At 43.2% G+C, this 19,588-nt stretch overlaps 1 protein-coding gene across 1 annotated transcript in view; it reads left to right on the top strand.

Moving 5' to 3' along the window:
• Positions 1–1,077: 1,077 nt before the first annotated feature.
• Positions 1,078–19,588, top strand: part of AOAH (acyloxyacyl hydrolase) — a 209,397-nt gene continuing 190,886 nt past the window's right edge. The window contains exon 1 of the mRNA XM_082259508.1: positions 1,078–1,573. Coding sequence (XP_082115634.1) covers positions 1,423–1,573 — 151 coding nt within the window. The 5' untranslated portion in view covers positions 1,078–1,422. The remainder of the gene's footprint in view (positions 1,574–19,588) is intronic.

Here is a 19,588-nt window from a genome sequence, read left to right on the forward strand (position 1 = left end):
AGCGATGTATTCTATTATTGAATGCAAAGCCTGCTCGGATTGGCGTAGTAACATCAGCCCGCCTCTCTGACTCTGCCAATCCGAGCAGGCTTTGCATTCAATAATAGAATACATCACTCACTGTGATTGGCTCAGCGCAGTATACTGTATGTAGCCAAAGCTACGGTACATACGGTATACCAGTACAGGATACCCGCACAGCCAGCATCTTGAGATTACATCTACTGGTAATACTTAGGGTACCTTGGAGATATTATGGGAGATTACATGTATTACAGTACTTGGGGTACCTTGCAGATCTATGAGAAATCTGATGTTTTTCAATGGTGTTGCCTTGCTTCGGAAGGGGGGTAGTCTTATACGGCGAGTATAGCCCAAAACCTATGTTTTAACTTGAAAATTAGGGGGGTCGTCTTATACGCCCAGTCGTCTTATACGCCGGAAAATACGGTATATTGTTTTAATTCCTGCCTGCCATCCCAAGGATATTGTTTAGGCTAAGTTCACATGTAGGCGATTTGAAGCGTTTTTGGGGCGTTTTTCTGTTCTAGGATCAGCTCAAAAAACGTCCAACAAGACAAATCCTATTCATTTCAATGGCCCCTATTCACATCTGTGCGTTTTGACGTTTTAAGCAAAACACCCAACGCTCAAAAAAGTACATGAGCTTCTTTTTGGGCAGATTACAGGCGTTTTTATTTTTTTCCATTGGTCATTTGTCAACCTAAAAATGCCTGCACAAAAAGGCCTGTAAAACGCCTGTAAAATGTCTGAAAAAAACGCCCATAAAAATGCCTGAAAAAACGCCTAAAAAACGCCTGTAAATAGCAATGCCAAGATGTGAACGTAGCCTTAGTGTCACGCTGATCTAAAGTGTTAAAGATGCAATATCACTGCAGTATTTCCATTTCCTTCTGTTTATTTCAATCTGTAATTGTAAAATATTTTATTAGTTCAGCACGTTAAGATATTTTTTGTGTTGTTATCTGTCAGTGACATTTTTGAAGTGACCCACAACCCCCCTCCCTCTTATGAGACATAACAAGCTGCACATGCAACTTCCCTCTTGTTTGTAAAAGGCCGAGAACAGCGAGTACACAGTCACATGAGTGACACAGAAACTTAGTGATGTAGGAAGTGAAGATCTCTGGTCTTTGCTTTAATTCATTCTCTTCAGTATTGCCTCGTCATTTTTTTTTTGTAGGCTATTTTAACATGCCAAGAACATCATTTCAACTTTCTGATCTGAAGACGGACACAACATAACTGCATGACGTAGATATTGGTTCATATTCTTTCTTGGAAACTTGTTTGTTCTGAGGCTGTGCTGTATTTTTAGTGTGAAATTTCCTTCTCTTAGTCATCTGACAACCCCAGCCCAGCTTGTGACTGCACTGCACTGTACTGCCAAAGACTGAGAAGATGAATGGACAGAGAAAAGTCCTTTCCCTGGCTGTGCTGGTGGGAATCCTGATTTTACTGATTCAGAATAGTAGCGCAAAGTCCTTTTTCCACCATGATAAAGTGCAGATGAGAGGAGTACGAGTCGCCACTGAAGAGGTCTCTTGTGTCGGTACGTACAAGTGTTCTTGTTATATTCAAAGGTAACTTTGTAAAGATTCATATTGCCGTTTTCCACTTCGGGGTAGGAAGTCCTTAAAATGTATGGAAAGCCAAAATTTTCCTTTTTAGTTTTAAATAAGGTAGGCAATCGCTAACACAAATTAGGTTTTTGTTTTTTAACTGCAGGTGTCCAGTTGTGACACTGGACAAGAAGTTATAGATATTGGGCCACAAACCTAGAAAATAGAACCTGCATCATTTTCTGTCTCTGAGGGTGTTTTCACACTTGGTGCGATGGCCTAGTCCGAACCCGAGTTCGATTGCTCCCCCCCTCCCCCTGCCCCCGATGGACTGTGTTCACATTTGATTTTTGTATCCGAACCGCGGTACACTTGTGTCATCAAGCTGCAGCCAGGGCGTACTCATGTTGCTTGGCAACCGCTGTAAACGAGAAGGTGCCAAAATTGATAGAATTGCTCGCTTTGGTACGATTGCGTTCTCACCAGAAGCAAACCGTACTGGAGTTCACATGAACCGTACCCCAGACCACCCTTTTTAAGTGGACTCGGGTACGGTTCGCAGGTGCGCACCCAAGTTCAAAGACAGTGTTCACGTCATCAAAAATAACCGAATTCTGACGTCAATCGAACCCGGGTGCGCACCAAAAGTGCTAGTGTTCGCTTCTTTGCGGCAGCGAGAACAGTGGGCTTTATCGCCTAGCCATTGCACACATGAATCCATGGCAGAAAATAGGGTTGTATGCTGGGAGTACACTTACTGCGCACTCCTAGGACGCTGACCGAGCTGTCACCGATAAATCTTGGTCAAGGCTGTTGTTTAATAGCCAGGGGAATGGGAGCCAATTACAGTGCTCACATGATGCAGGAGCCATGACAGACTATGTTCACATAGACTAACTTTTCTTAACCTTTTTACTGCAGAGGAACCCTGGAAATAATTCTTAGGTGTTGGGGAACCCTGCCAAAACCAATTCATTGGGAGTCAGTGCCCTTAAGCTGGTAGCAAGAAGGAAGAATGTCCCCCTAACAGGAGTGGTTAGAATGTCACGCTAATGGTGGCCTTACCTACTTTGATAAATTATTTATTTATTTTCTGATTGAACTCTTCTGATAGGAATATTTGATCTATAGTTGGCAGCCCATTTGATCCATAAGCCACATGTGGGGAAGTGGATTTCAATCAATCGATAGTTTATATATGATTATAAGTTATTGATCAGATCTCTGTTTCCACCATGTATTCGCATAATCTGATCAAATAAATTAAATTAGATCATATTTATGACAAAGTATCTCAGTGCTGCAGCTCAATGCTGACTGATCGATAATTTTCTGCCCTGGTGGCCAAATTACTCTGTTTAATCAAATTCGGGTGGTTGGGAAGTTAGGGCTGTTTGATTGTTTTTGGATGCCATTTTTTGATCAAATAAAAAAAATATGTAAATGTAAGCATACGTGGTCGCCATTACAGACAGCTAAAAAGATCATTGATGTCATGCAGCTGGCTCTGCCAAAATGTGTTGGCTTCAGAATTATGCAGGTACCCATAAATGAGAGGTCATTCGGTCAGAGCTCATGGAACCCCTAGCAACCTCTGGAGGAACCCTGGTTGACATTGCTGACATAGTTGACATAGGTGACATAGACACTGAAAGTGGAGCACTTAGCATGTGCTTTCAACTTCTGACACATGCTGCCTAACCACTGAAAAAGAAAGGGTGTTCTGAGTCAATATCCATATACACTGTAGCATAGCAGTGTATTACACTGGTTTGAATGCAGTGTTCAGTCTATGCTTGCCATTAACCACTTCTGGACTGGAAGATTTTCCTGCTTAATGACCATGCCCTAATTTGCGATTCGGCACTGCTGTACCCAAATAAAATTGACATCCTTTTTTCCCCACAAATAGAGCTTTCTTTTGGTGGTATTTGATCACCTGTGCGATTTTTATTTTTTGTGTTCTAAACAAAAAAATAGCGACAATTTTGAAAAAAAAAACATATCTTTCACATTCTTTTATATGACATCCCAAAAAATAAAAAAAAATAAAAAAATCTAAATTTTTTAACATTTTAGGGCAATTTGTTTTCTGCTACATATTTTTGGTAACAAAAATTGCAATAAGCGTATTTAGATTGGTTTGCGCAAAAGTTATTGCGTTTACTAACTACAGGAAAGATTTATGTCATTTTTATTGTTTTTTTTTACTTGTAATGACGGCGATCTGCAATTTTTTGCAGGACTGCGACATTGTGGCGGATAGATCGGAGCCCTGACTGACATTTTTGACACTTTTGGGGGGGACCAGTGACATTACTACTGTAATCAGTGCTAAAAATATGCACTGTTACTGTAATAATGACACTGGCATGGAAGGGGTTAATACTGTTGCTGATCAAGGGGTTGAATGTAAGCCTAGGGGAGTGATTCTAACTGTGGGGGGGGGGGTTGGGCTTTTGAAATGATCACAGGGACATGTGATCCTATATAGCAGGATTACATAGCCTCTGTGATCATTGCAGGGAGAAGGACGGATGGCTGTGTTTACATCAGCTGTCCCTCCTTCTCTGTCAGTGGGGGGAGATCGCCAGTGTCAGGCAGCAATCGTAGCCGCCTGTCATTCGCACTGGCTTTCCCGCTGACGATCAGGGTGGGAGCGCGCCACTGGCGCCGCGCACTCGTCCCCTAGCTCCTCCCAGGCAGATGACGTTTATTAACGTGATTTTGCCTGTAGCTGCCACTCTGCCTACGTAAATATACAGTGAGCCGACGACAAGTAGTTAATCTATATTGTCTCCTCTGCTGGATTGGCATTTACCAGATGTGTAGAATGGCTTTTGGTGGCCATACATAGTAAATATAGTGGACAGATAATTAATGACTGGGACACTGGTCTTTTTTTTTCGTATCCACCATCCACAGAAATAACATTGCAGATCAACATAATCATCAGTTTATGTTTTGCATTGAACTGCATCACCTAATAAGTATGGCTTGCAAAAAGACTAGAAGTTAAGTCAGAGGAAACGGAAGACATGTTACAAATGAACGTCCATCGTTGTGACATTCCTAGTGTGTTCATTTCAAGATGATGGGTAATGAAACTTGTACACACACATCCAGTCATCCTGTCTGGTGATGTTTAATGACATCTCATGAAAATCCATCTCTGCTCTGACAATGTCAGTTATCTTATATCTTCTAGTCCTCTCAAAGCAAAATGCCAACATAATCAGAGACAGCGATCTGTGACAAGCCAACAAAAAAAAAAACAGAACGTGCCCAGAGCAATTGTTTTCTATAATATCCCCAAAATGCACAAGGCTGCCTTTATTCTCTCTACAAAACTGGTATTTATTATCATGTAGTATACAAGCGAGCGAGAAACAGTACACACACCCACACACTTAAGTAGTCTGCTTTATAATGCATGATGCTTTGCAGCCTCCAGAAGCATATTAGATTGTGCACAGGTCACCTAGGGTAGTCTCAGAAGACTGATATCTAAGTAAAGCTCAACTGACATGTTTAGATATTTCTAGATGAATCAGTTTTCCTCTGTATCATGCTGCCACAGCCAATGTCGTGAGTTAGGGATACTTTGTGAAAAATTTTAGTCTAAATCCAACATATAAAATAATATAGAGGTAATAAATAAAGCATTGTGTGTGAATGAGGTCTTGGTCCTATTCACATGGGCAGTGTGCGGGGGGCAATTACTGGAACTGATCCCCTGTACAGCTCTCCCTGCTGCAGTTAAAAGCCAGCAGGAGGGAGAGGAGAAGTTAGCCTTCACCTGGTGCAGGGAGAGCCATACAAGGTAATGGTTCCAGTAATAGCTCCCCACCACACCGATCCCCCCTCCTGTTTATGAATGGATTCCCTCCTGCTGCCTGGGCCCCCCTTGCTCAACTGGTGGAGTCCGGTCCTATACAGGAAACCCAGCTGTATATATACAGTATGTTATGCTATGGAGAATGTTATGCTGCCTATAACATCGTTCAGCACGAGCGGTTTGGTGGTGGGTCAGTGATGGTCTGGGAAGGCATATCCATGGAAGGACGCAAAAGGCCTCTACAGGCTAGACAATGGCACCATGACTGCCATTAGGAATCAGGATGAAAGCCTTGGACCCATTGTCAAACCCTACTCTGGTCCAGTGGGTCCTTGGTTTCTCCTGGTGCATGACAATGACCAGCCTTATGTGAGGAGAGTATGCAGCCAGGTACTGGAGAATAAAGGAATTCATACCATTGAATGGCCTCCAGGCTTGCTTGACCTAAATCCAATAGAACACCTCTGGGACATTATGTTTCGGTCCATTTGACGCCGCCAGGTTGCACCTAAGTCTATTTAGAAGCTCAGTGATGCCCTGGTCCAGATCTGGGAGGAAATAGCCCAGGGCACCATCCATCACCTCCTTATGAGCAACGTCATGCCCGGACAGTGTCCAGCATGCCTACAAGCGCTTCGGAGCCATACAAACTACCGAGTACCATTTTGAGTTGCTGCAACGAAATTTCAGCAAAATGGACTAGCATGCTGCATCATTTTTTCACTTTGATTTTTGGGGGTGTCTTTGAATTCTGTGGCATCCTTTCGTTCCTAACACATTACTCAGTCCATATCAGTATAGATAGTTGAGATCTGATGTGTTTTTAAAGTGTTCCTGTAATTTTTTTGAGCAGTGTATATACAATATATATAGCAGCCCTCAAATTTTCCACTCGCCTGCTCGCATTTTGCGAGTGGAAAATTATGTAGGGCGAGCTCCGGGAGCGAGAGGAGAGGAAAGCTGGCCACCTGACGGACTGGATAATGTCAGAGCGTGGATCATCCAACTGTAACAGCTTTAATTGTAATTGCCGGGCGTTCGCTGACACACACAGTCCCGCCTCCTAGCCCGGCTTCTTTGATGGACAGAACACCTGGTCTACCAGGACGTGTGACGTCTATCAAAGAAGCCGGGCTAAGAGGCGGGACTGTGTGTGTCACTGAGTGCCCGGCAATTACAATTAAAGCTGTTACAGTTGGATGATCCGCGCTCTGACATTATCCGGCCAGCAGTGGCAAACCAATGGGGGTGTCAAGCCGGTACTCGTGCCGATCATCTCCTCATGTTAAGGCAGCTGCTCCATCCGTCTGTGCTGCGCTGCTCGCGGGGGCTGGAAGAAGGTGAGTGCCCAAGGATTGAGCAGCCTCCCTGTGTGACTGGATAACAGGAGCGGTGGGGTGGCTGCATATAGAGGAATTGATCTTTCCATATTCCTCCTGCAGCCGCTGGATGCCTGATTCTCCTCTCTGCAGGCATTCAGCGCTTGCAGGAGGAATATGGAAAGATCAATTCCTCTATATGCAGCCGCCCCACCGCTCCTCATATCCAACTTCTTTTTTTCTTTTGCTGGCCCCTCCAGTGCTGTACAGCCACCCCCCTCCAGCCCCTTAGTGCTCTTCAGTCCCCCCTCTTCAGCCCTCCCCAGTGCTCTTAAGCCCCCCCTCCAGTCCTCCCCAGTGCTCTTCAGCCCCCCCTCCAGCCCCTTAGTGCTCTTCAGCCTCCCTCCAGCCCCTCAGTGCTCTTCAGCCCCCCTCCAGCCGCTTAGTGCTCTTCAGCCCCCCCTCCAGCCCCCCCGTGCTCTTCAGCCCCCCCCCCTCCAGCCCCCCCAGTGCTCTTCAGCCTACCCTCCATCCCCTTATTGCTCTTCAGCCCCTCCTCCAGCCCCTTAGTGCTGTTCAGTCCCCCCTCCAGCCCCCCACAATGCTCTTCAGCCCGCCCTCCAGCCCCTCCCCAGTGCTCTTCAGCCCCCCACCCTCCAGACCCTTGAGGCTGCACTGATGGGCACTGAAAACGTTGTTATTAATATTTATTTTTGTAACTTCTGCATTAATGCAAAAACATTTAACAGTGTAATTTTATGAGATAATTTATGAGGGCATGTTTAGGGGCGGAATTAGGGGCGGGGCAGGGTAGGAGTTGGGTGGGGCAACTGGTGGCGAGTAACCCTTAAGGCCTGGCTAGTAGCTCAGGACTTTACATTTTGAGCCCTGTATATAGTACAGATATGCATGCCTTTACACGCACATGAATTTTAATGGGATCCGAGTCATAGTCCTTAGGGTTCAATATTGATTTGGCCCACCCTTTGCAGCTATAGCAGCTTCAACTCTTCTGAAAAGGCTGTCTACAAGGTTTAGAAGTGTGTCTATGGGAATGTTTAACCATTCTTCCAGAAGTGCATTTGTGAGGTCAGGCACTGCTGTTGGACAAGAAGGCCTAGCTGGCAGTCTCTGCTCTAAATCCTCCCAAAGGTGTTCTATCGGGTTGAGGTCAGGACTCTGTGCAGGCCAGTCAAGTTTCTCCACCCCAAACTCGCTCATCCATGTCTTTATGGACCTTGCTTTGTGTACTGATGTTCAGTCAAGTTAGGAACAGGAAGGGGCCATCCGCAAACTGTTCCCACACAGTTGGGAGCATGAAATTGTTCAAAATGTCTTGGTATGCTGGAGCCTGGATAAAAAAAATAAATAAAACAAATAATAAAATACATATAGGGCAACAATTAAACTTACAATAATGAAAAATTTAAAATAGGATGATAACCAATGCATTTCACAAAAATGTATTTAAATCAAAGTCACTATGATATTGGCTAAACACCAGTTTTATGGAACAAGCTACACTGCCTTTGTCTGCTAGTGGAATAATTCAGCGAAATATATAGAGAATGTACTATAGTTCAAGGAAATCCTTGTGTGACCTGAAATGTGCATTGCGCAAGTATGAAAAGCCCATAAACTGCAATATCTGCATTTTTCTGTGTTGTAAGTAATATTTTACAATGGGGTGATAGGGAAAGATTTCAAAGCCAAAGTTCAGTGGTACCTTTCAGCTGATGGCTTCCAGTGTTGGTAATTTTATTGCAGAGTGTATTGCTTGTGTTGTAGTGTAGTCACCCTGCATCTCATTATATAATCTTTTATACCTGATCAGGTTTTTTTGACCCTTGTGAGCACATGAATCATATCCAAAGGTGTTTTTCTTTACAGATATAATAGAAGCAACATTCTGGTCTTAGCCAGACTGAAAGGCCCAAGTTGTAGATGCAGGTCTGTAGTTACTTTAATAGCACTTATGGACCAGTGCTTAGGGCAGATTCTTTAAGGTCTTGTTCATATTTTCGAATAAGTCCGCATGCAATTACATTCGGGAGACCCAGCGGGGGGTTCCCATTAATTAGCTGTGGGAAGCAGCCCTATTGAAAGCAATGAGAGGCTGACAACTTCCTCAGCTATTTGCAGCCGCTCGCACGTAATCAGGACAAGACAAGAGGAATTAGAAGGCTTTTAAGGACACAGGCACCATGGGCTGTCAAAATGTAATACCACGGAAAAGGGGATCTGTTCATCTGCACTGTTAGCGTGAATGAAGACGTTAGAGTTCTAAAGAAATCTATATGTGAATGGCCAGGTTTAGATGACAAAGGTAGATGACAAAGATAATGATGTTGATTTACTGTTTAGTAAGGAGACTAAAGGCAAAGAGGAGACATAGGGGGTTGATAGGTGTCTGGGAGGCTGATATGTCGCTGGCTCAATATCTGTTTTAACCTGCACAAGGCGCATTGCTTGCAGCTGTAGGGCGGTTGCTGCTTGGCGCCATTATATTAAATGGGTCACGTGCAGTGGTGGTACTGTCCACCAATTGCGATGGGGTATCATTTGTGCCATGGCCTGTGTACAACTCCCTCCAGCTGCTGTGCTAGGTTTTACTGCACCCCCCACCGCATGTGAGGATGAGCCCTTAATCACAAAATTGGGTGCACAGAATTTCAGAACAGTGAACATATTTAAACTGTATGTAAGGAATATACTAGTGTATATGCCCCGCGCCACGTGTTTGATTTATAAATATGTGAAATAAATAATATATAATAAAAATATTTTTGTGAATAAATTTTGGTGGATAAGTATATTGTGTGTATTCGTAGCAGCTGCTATAGAAATTAAAACTGTATGCAAGTAAGTAGTCTAAAAGGCTACCTATAGCGCTTGCTTTAAAATAATTGCAATAAAAGTGAATATACTAAACTTCATAAAATTAATATATAACAAATATAATGTGTAAAATAATAAAATAATAGATCATATTCCGTATACCATTAATAAATATAAAAATTCAAAGTTCAAAAAAGTCCAATAAATATATATTATAAAGTGAGTCCTTTGTGCAAATTTCCAAATAAAAAATCCAATAAATGTGCAGTATAAAGTGAGTCCTTTGTGCAAACTTCCAGACAAAAAGTGCAAGTGCTCAGCGCGATGATTACTCTGTCCACTTAGTAATAATCCTAATCTTTGTGGTATCACTGTGGCAAAGGTAAGATTCAATCACTTACCAGACGTTGTGGGTCATATGTGCCTTATAGCACCATGACCAATCAGGCTTGTATAGCCGTCCAGGCTAAAAGGTCTTTTTGGCTTGCTTCAGGTGGATAAAGTGGTAGGATCTCCCTCTGTCTCCTCTCCCCTTGTGCCAAAAAAGATATAGAAAAAAGAAGCTCCAAATAGTGTGATATCCTTTAAATATTTTTATTCCCAATTGGGCAAAAATATATACACAGTTTCGTGCAAATAAAAGCCAAAACAACAAAAGCAAATAATGAAAAAAGATCGAGATCTCCGAAGACGTCACCGGAAGTGACAAAACGCGTCAACTTGGAACGCACAGCGTGGAGACGTGTGTCGTAGGTGGAACGCAAGCCGGAAGCTCTCCACGCTGATCGGCTTGCGCTGAAACACACGGCCACAAGCAGCTTTCTATTGGTTCAAGAATCCATCCACTGCCTGCTGCCATTTACAAGGAGAAACCAGGCCTGATGGAGAACTAGTTTCTCAGGGAAAGGTTTGTTGCTAGGAGGCTGTCAGGTGTGAAGCCGACAGCATACTGACGACCAGTGACAGGTGGGGAGTGGGCAAGGTGGCAAATATGTCACCTTATACACAGCATACAGAGACAGCCCAGGCCAATTCTGACATTTCTCTTCTACATAAAAAAAAATCTGTAATTTTTTTGCTAGAAAATTACTCAGAACCCCCAAACATTATATATATATATATATATATATATATATAATATCTTTAAGACCCCAGATATCTCTTCTACCCTGGAAAGCATGAGATAAAAAGAAAAAAAACACTGATCTCTGCTTTCCATGAAAAAAAAATGGCAGTGTTTACATCTGCCAGAGCCAAAAGTGACGTAATGGTGTTGCTTCTGGCCTCCCATAGAGATCTGGACCACAAGCAGCTCTGTGGTAACCCGCCACCGCCAGAGCAGATCCCAGATTCTCTAATCACATGGGTGAGCCCAGAGAGGTGCCTGGGGTCGTCCCGTTCCACTGCCTGTAAAAGCCATCCAGTGGCTAATCAGCTACTAGGACGGCTTTTACAAGAGAGAGAATCGCCGGCTGAAAATAAAGATATCTGGATGCTGCAGCTGTAGGCATCATTCAGATATCGCTACTTCAAGTCCAGGATATCATATGATGTTCTACGGGCGGGAATCTTCTCAAGTTTCATTATCTATGAACTGGAAGTAGTTATTTTTTAATGTGATCCAGTACTACCTGAATTGCTAGCTACTGTATACCAGTAAAGCTAGAAAAACGGGGTGGTGCAAATTTAATCTGGCACAGACCATTTTCAAGCATCAATAGGGCTTTATTAAATCCCCCCCTCTGTGTATTTAGTTGTATGCCTGGAGTTTCACTTTAATGTTTAACTCTTAGTTTTCTAAACTTTAAAAACCCTATTTAACTGTTTTTAGTTTTAAATTACTTGTGCTGGATTAGGTAGTATGCAGCATCTGACTTCTCTCAACACAAGACCAAATTCGTGTGGTAAACTTGCTTTTTTTGCAGTGTTGTATTGAGTATTTAATATTTATCAAGGTTCCACTAAAAGCGCATCAGATTTGCAAAGGTCATCTTGTTAAAATAGAATGCGTTGTGTCATTTTCTACAAAATATAATAAACATCTGAAGATGATTTTATTCAGTTGCTTTTCCTTGCCACAAATAAAGGAAAACTTAAAAAAAAAAAAAAAATGTAAATTAAATGTGTATCTCTTGCGTAAAAAAAAAAAAAAATATATATATATATATATATATATATATATATATATATACCTGTATGCTTTACTGAGAAGTAATGGGAAAATAATTTTCAGTCATAAAGAGGGAATGTTTCTGTCCTAAATAGCAGGCTTTTTTTTGATTATATGAGTGACTTTGACAAAAAGGTTTAGAATCTTTTAACTGCACGTGGGAAGATGTCTTCAGAAAAGTGTAGGCTTGATGAATGAACATGAGGTCATGCTGAAACATTAGAGAGCATGTGAAGGAAAAGTACTGCATTGAAAGTATAGTTACCTGGCATGCCTTTTCATAAAAAAAAAAAAAGCAGTTAAAATGCTTTTTTATGAATGCACTCATTAAAGAGCTGCGACTGAGACTTTGTTGTATATATATATAGTATAATATATATCCTTAATAATATTACGTATGCATATACTGTACGAATATCATAAATCTTAGCATAATTTATTAACTCCCTACAAATTTTTTCCAGGTGTCCTATCATAGGAACGCTTCCTGAAATTTTAATTGAATGCAACTTATCTCCTGTTTGTCCTGTCATACATTCTCATGGTTTACTTCTGCAATTTTGATGGATTTATTTCTCCATCCTTTGATTTAATCCATGCTATACTCATCTAATTGAATCAACCTCATCATCTGTACTATCGCCTCTCTGGGACCTATCCTTAACCACTTTAAAACCGGAAAGATTTGCCCCCTTAATGGCCAGGCCCTATTTTGCGATTTGGCACTGCGTTACTTTAATGGACCCACAAATAGAGCTTTCTTTTGGTATTATCTGATCACATGTGTGATTTTTAATTTTTGCGCTATAAACAAAAAAAGAGCAACAATTTTGAAAAAAAAAAAAAAAAACAATATTTTTCATATTTTGCTATATAACATTTCCCAAAAAAAATAAAAATAACATTTTTTAACATTTTAGGCCAATTTGATTTCTGCTACATATTTTTGGTAAAAAAATCGAAATAAGCGTATTTTGATTGGTTTGCACAAGTTATCGCGCTTACTAACTACTAGGGTTGAGCGAACCTGGACTGTATTGTTCGGGATCGTACCGGACTTTTAGGTATTTGGTACCCGGACACGGACCCGAACATTTCACTGTATGTTCGGGATACTGTGCGTTGTTCGGTAATGTTATTTGATGTTTTGGCACGGTTTTAATGGCGCGGTTTTAACAGGTGCAAGGCAGCCAATCAGCAAGCGTTTAACTAGTGTGCCCTTAGAAGCCATCACAGCCATGCCTACTAATGGCATGGCTGTGATTGGCCAGTGCAGCATGTGACCCAGAGTCTATATAAGCTGGAGTCACATAACGCAGCGTGTCACTCTGCTCAAACTATACTAGGGAGAGGTTCCTGATGCTGCCCCTGAGGGAGAGATAGGAGATTATTGTAGGGGCAGGCTGGAGATTGCTTTGAGGGAAAGAATAGGAAGAATCTTCTTTAATCAGACAGCGATCTACATTGATTTTATTGTGTGGGGGTGCAGTGCATGATCTTTATGCCCTGATCTGAGCCCAGTGAGGAGGAGGAGGGAGAAAAAAAAACTTTTATCAGTCTGTTAGGTGGGCGGCGTGCGGTGTGTAGCGGCCATTTATTGCAAGCTCAGTGCATATGTGTCTGCTTAATCTGCATTTAAAAAAAGAAAAAAACTTTTTTCCTCCATATTTTACTTTGACATACATTGTTTAGACAGACACTGCTTTTCTAACCTGCTCTTCAAAAAGCACCAATGCAAGGGGAAAATAATTATTTTTCAGTATTTAGGGGAAAAAAAATATTTTTCAGTTTTTCATTCAAATGGGTTTTTTTTTTATTCAATAGCGGAATAGAACAACAACAGTATCCAACCTGTTAGGCATGCGGTGTGTAGCGGCCATTTAATGCAAGCTCAGTGCATATGTGTCTGCTTAATCTGCATTTAAAAAAAGAAAAAATCTTTTTTCCTTCATATTTTACTTTGACATACATTGTTTAGACAGACACTGCTTTTCTAACCCACTCTTCAAAAAGCACCAATGTAAGGGGAAAATAATTTTTTTTCAGTATTTAGGGGAAAAAAATATATTTTTCAGTTTTTCATTCAAATGGGTTTTTTTTTTTTATTCAATAGCGGAATAGAACAACAACAGTATCCAACCTGTTAGGCATGCGGTGTGTAGCGGCCATTTAATGCAAGCTCAGTGCATATGTGTCTGCTTAATCTGCATTTAAAAAAAGAAAAAATCTTTTTTCCTTCATATTTTACTTTGACATACATTGTTTAGACAGACACTGCTTTTCTAACCCACTCTTCAAAAAGCACCAATGTAAGGGGAAAATATTTTTTTTCAGTATTTAGGGGAAAAAAATATATTTTTCAGTTTTTCATTCAAATGGGTTTTTTTTTTATTCAATAGCGGAATAGAACAACAACAGTATCCAACCTGTTAGGCATGCGGTTTGTAGCAGCCATTTAATGCAAGCTCAGTGCATATGTGTCTGCTTAATCTGCATTTAAAAAATAAAAAAACTTTTTTCCTTCATATTTTACTGTGACTTACAGCGTTTAGACACTGCAGTTCAAATCTGCTATTCAACAAGCACCAATTAACCACTTAAGCCCCGGAAGATTTTACCCCCATTCCGACCAGGGGGTATTTTGCGATTCGGCACTGCGTGACTTTAACGGACAATTGCGCGGTCGTGCGACGCTGTACCTAAAAGAATTTGGCGTCCTTTTTTTCCCACAAACAGAGCTTTCTTTTGGTGGTATTTGATCACCTGTGCGATTTTTTGATCACGCGCTATAAACAAAAAAAGAGCGTCAATTTTGCAAAAATAGCAATATTTTTCACATTTTTTTATATGAAATTCCCCAAAAAAAAATTTAAAAATCAAAATTTTTTTACTTTTTCGGCCAATTTGTTTTATGCTACCTATGTTTGGTAAAAAAAATCGCAAAAAGCGTATTTTGATTGGTTTGCGCAAAAGTTATCGCGTTTACTAACAAAGGGAAAGATTTCTGTCATTTTTGTTGTTTTTTTTTTAACGTGTAATGGCGGCGATCTGCGATTTTTTTTGCGGTACTGCGACATTGGGGCGGACAGATCGGACCCTTGACTGACATTTTTGACACTTTTGGGGTTACCAGTGACATTTCTACAGTAATCAGTGCTATATATATGCACTGTTACTGTAAAAATACACTGGTAGTGAAGGGGTTAACTTTATTTGGGAGGGAGGGGCTGTGTGTATCCCTAGGGGCGTGCTTTCTACTGTGATTGGCTGGGGCTTGAGCTGTATGGACACTGATCAACGGATCTACATACTAGATCCGAGTGATCAGTATCCTAACAGCAAGGAGAATGACAGGTGGCTTGTTTACACAAGCTGCCTGACATTCTCCCTCTCCCCCGCCAATCGCCGAGTGACCGGCGGACATCGGGTCCGCAGGTCACACGCGCGGGGGGGTCCGTGACCACGCGGGAGCGGGAGCGCGCCTCCGGGGGCGCGCGCTCGCTCCCTAGACCCTCACAAGCTAGTGACGTAGCCCTACGTCACTTTGCCTGTGAGGGGCTGACTGCCGACGTAGATCGGCGTTAGGCAGTCGGCAAGTGGTTAAGGGGACAATTATTTTTCAGATTTTCTTTCATGCGTTACAGTGAGATGCACCCTTTGCATACTGTTGTTGTATTCCGCTTTGCAATAAAAACCCATTTAGGGGAAAAAAATTTAATTGCAGCCTAGTCTGCATATGTTACAGTGAGATACACCCATTGCATACTGTTGTATTCCGCTTTGCAATAAAAACCCATTTAGGGGATAAAAAGTTAATTGCGGCCTAGTCTGCATATGGTACATTGAGATACACCCATTGCATACTGTTGTATTCCGCTTTGCAATAAAAACCCATTTAGGGGATAAAAAGATAATTGCGGCCTAGTCTGCATATTTTACTGTGAGATACACCCTTTGTATACTGTTGTTCTATTCCGCTATTCAATAAACACCCATTTAGGGAAAAAATATTAAATTGCGGCCTAGTCTGTATCTGTACGTGTGAGATACACCCTTTAGATACTGTTGTTCTATTCTGCTATTCAATAAACACCCATTTAGGGAAAAAATATTAAATTGCGGCCTAGTCTGCATATGTTACAGTGAGATACACCCATTGGATACTGTTGTTCTATTCCGCTATTCAATAAACACCCCTTTAGGGAAAAAATATTCAATTGCGGCCTAGTCTGCATATGTTACAGCGCAACAAGGCACACAGGTCTCGCATGGAGGCCCAGTTATTGGTTGTGAAGCGGTGCTGTTCCGCAGAGTGACTCATCGTGCGTGCTGCAGCTGAAACTCCACTATGGCCTGCTGCTGCTCGCACAGTCTGGTCAGCATGTGCAAGGTGGAGTTCCACAGATGGCCCGCACTTTCTGCAGTTGTTCTGGCATATCGGGGTCATTTCTAAGGAACCTCTGCACCACCAAATTCAGCACATGCGCCAGGCAAGGGATGTGTGTCAAACCGGCTAGGCCCAGAGCTGCTACGAGATTTCGCCCATTATCGCACACCACCAGGCCAGACTTGAGGCTCACTGGCACCAACCACTCATCGGTCTGCTGTTCAATGCCCCTCCACAACTCCTGCGCGGTGTGTGGTTTTTCCCCAAAACAGGCAAGTTTTAAAACTGCCTGCTGTCGTTTACCCCTGGCTGTGCTGAAGTTGGTGGTGAAGGTGTTACGCTGACCGGATGAGGAGGCGGTAGAGAATGAGGAAGCGGAGTAGGAGGAGTTAGGAACAGGAGGCAAACTAAAGCGCACTGCATTCCTCGGTGGTGGAAGGACATGCGCCAAACTGCTATCCGCCTCAGGCCCAGCCGCCACTGCATTTATCCAGTGTGCTGTTAGGGAGATATAACGTCCCTGACCATGCTTACTGGTCCACGTATCCGTACAGATAGCGTTGCGCAGTGCACACCTGATTTTGTTACCCACTTGGTTATGAAGGGAAGGTATGGCTTGCCTGGAAAAGTAGTGGCGGCTGGGTACGACGTACTGTGGGACAGCCACCGTCATAAGGCTTTTAAAACTCTGCGTTTCCACCAGACGGAATGACAGCATTTCAAAGGCCAGGAATTTTGAAATGCTGGCATTCAGGGCCAGGGATCGCAGGTGGGTAGGGGGGGGGGGTACTTCCTCTTCCGCTCCAGTGTTTGGGAGATAGAAAGCTGAACGCTTCCACGGGACATTGTGGAGATGGTTGTTGGTGACCCAGGTGGTGGTGTTGCTGGCAGATCCTCTGTTTGCGGGATGGCAGGTGCCGGTCTCACTACAGAGGTGGATGAAGAGGAGGAGACTGCAGCAGAAGAGGAAGCAGGAGGAGCCAAAGACCTTTCTTGGTTTTTGAGGATCAAAGCTCGTGCTTTGCACTTAGATGCCTGGTCATGCAGGTTGTGCTCAGGTTGAGACTCCAGCTTGGACCAATCACAGGAGGACATCCCGGGACGTGACGCATGGGGGCGGTGCACCGCCCCGGCATCATGTCATAATCACCTTCTGTTCCCGGAACTTCCCGTCCGGCTGAGAGAGAGGAGAGCGCGTGAGGACTCGACTGGCGAACTCCGTGGAAGAAAAGCTGCAGTCCGCAGGCAGAAGAAGAGTGACACTCCGACGCCGCTGTGAGAGAACACAGAGCCAGCCCAGAGACGCTACTCCCGCAGGCAGCAGCAGTGAGACTGAGCCGGTAAGTGATGCCTCGGGGGGGGGGGGCCTGCACACTGTCACAGTCTGGTGCTTTGAAGGGGGCACGCACGCACGCTGGTCTCTCTCTGCATTGATGGGGGGGGGGGCGGCCGTGTTACATGCCTGTGACATGCCTGTACCTGTGTACTATACCATCTGTGCCATGCCTATTCCATCACCTGTGCCATGCATATTCCATCACCTGTGCCATGTCTGTACCATCTGTGCCATGCCTATTCCATCACCTGTACCATCTGTGCCATGCCTATTCCATCACCTGTGCCATGCCTATACTATCATCTGTGCCATGCCTATTCCATCAACCTGTGCCATGCCTGTACCATCTGTGCCATGCCTATTCCATCACCTGTGCCATGACCTTACCACCACCTGTGCCATGCCTATTCCATCACCTGTGCCAAGCCTGTACCATCTGTGCCACATGGGCTGAATGTCGGGCGGCATCGGCCAGCTCAATAGAAACCAGCCAACATGCGGCCCGTGGGTACTGCAGCCAGCCCGACAGAAGCCGACCATTCTGCCAGCTTCCGTTGAAGGGTCATGACCAATAAAGGTCTGCAGATAGCCTCCCGATCAGCACTCTCAGCCAGTTAGTACAGCGTCTCCGACCTGGGCTGTCAGGTTTTTTTTTTCCTTCAGCCCGCTGGGTTGAACTTAAAAAACTAGTAGTGTGTGCTAGGCTTTAGAATGTTTTATGACCGTGACCATCAATAGCATATGTCAAAGGTTTCCTGTACTTAGTTTGCAGTTTGTCTATAGTGTCAAATCCCACACATGGCAATCTATTCCAATTAGGTATGTTGCCAAAGCTTTCTAATGTCTGTAAATACTGTTTGCCAATCATATAAATGCTTTCTACACTATATAAAAACCTCTGTAACAGAACATCTAGCGCGTATTCTCCCTTCTCTACTCAACTTAAGATAAATGGTCTTTACTGAATTCCACAAGATTATCCATGCCGCAGCATAATGTTGCTGGTTTAACCATCAGTTTTGTACATACGGCACGCTGATCTGGCAATTTACATCTAGTTGAATTGTTATCAGCAGTGATCCCTGTAGAACCTAGAACCCCCCTGACCCCTGGAGGCATGGTGATGACTCTCAGAAACAGGGTGGGCTGACATTTCACCTCAAAGTGTAGGTTGTTTGGCATGGGGCATGGTGTGATGTGAACAAATGGGCGCCAGTCGCTTTAAGTACAAAAAAAAAGGTTTATTGCTCAAACAACAACATTCTTGGGAGAGATGGTTAGGGGCTCAGGACACCTAGAAAAACAAGCAGACACATAGACTAGCAGACTCCTCCAAAAACAGACATTAAAAAAAGAGCCTTTAAACTGTACCCAGTGTTCTGTACCTACTTAGCAACAGCTGTCTCAAGTGGCAACCATGACTTACAGTAAACACAGACATTGACTGGAGGAGACCATCTTGATGCTTTCCCAGGCTCTCCACGGCTTCCCCTGATGGTAGAGTAACTTCTAGTATGTCATCTCAGGTCCTTATCAGATCCCTCTGTGTCCTAAGACAGACTCCCAAATCTCAGAGCCTTGAGCATAGGTTAAGCCTCAGGCTTCAGGCCTTGTATTCACAGGTGTTTCTCACACACCTGCACCAGACCAATGTCTGGGTAGAAGGACTCAATTACTTGGCCTCTCCAAATATTTATGCACTCTTCCAGCATGCACCAGTGACCGGGAAACTCCGAATGGTTGGATAAGAAAAGTATGAATGTATTTAAGCCAGTTTCACTGCAACCCATCATACTAATACCAGAGGTACCAATGACACCTACTGGCAAAAGGGAGGAACTACACTGCGCTGGATTTAGGGGAATGATCAAATAAACTAACAATCAACTGGGTTACTTACTATGCAGCAGCACTAAATTTGGCCAGTAGCCCTTGTTTAAGACAAGGGGACTACACCCATATTATATTTGGTGAGTTGTCAAAATATATACCAGTTCATACAGAGTCACCACCCTTTTCTACCTTGTGAGTAGCTCTCAGACAGGAAATCATATGGGTTTATTGTCTACAAACAGATTTTTTTTTTTTTTTTTAGGAGATGACACAGTTACATATAA

This window comes from Pelophylax lessonae (genome assembly GCF_965119305.1).
Source record: "Pelophylax lessonae genome assembly, chromosome: 5".
In the NCBI taxonomy this organism is placed as follows: Eukaryota; Metazoa; Chordata; class Amphibia; order Anura; family Ranidae; genus Pelophylax; species Pelophylax lessonae.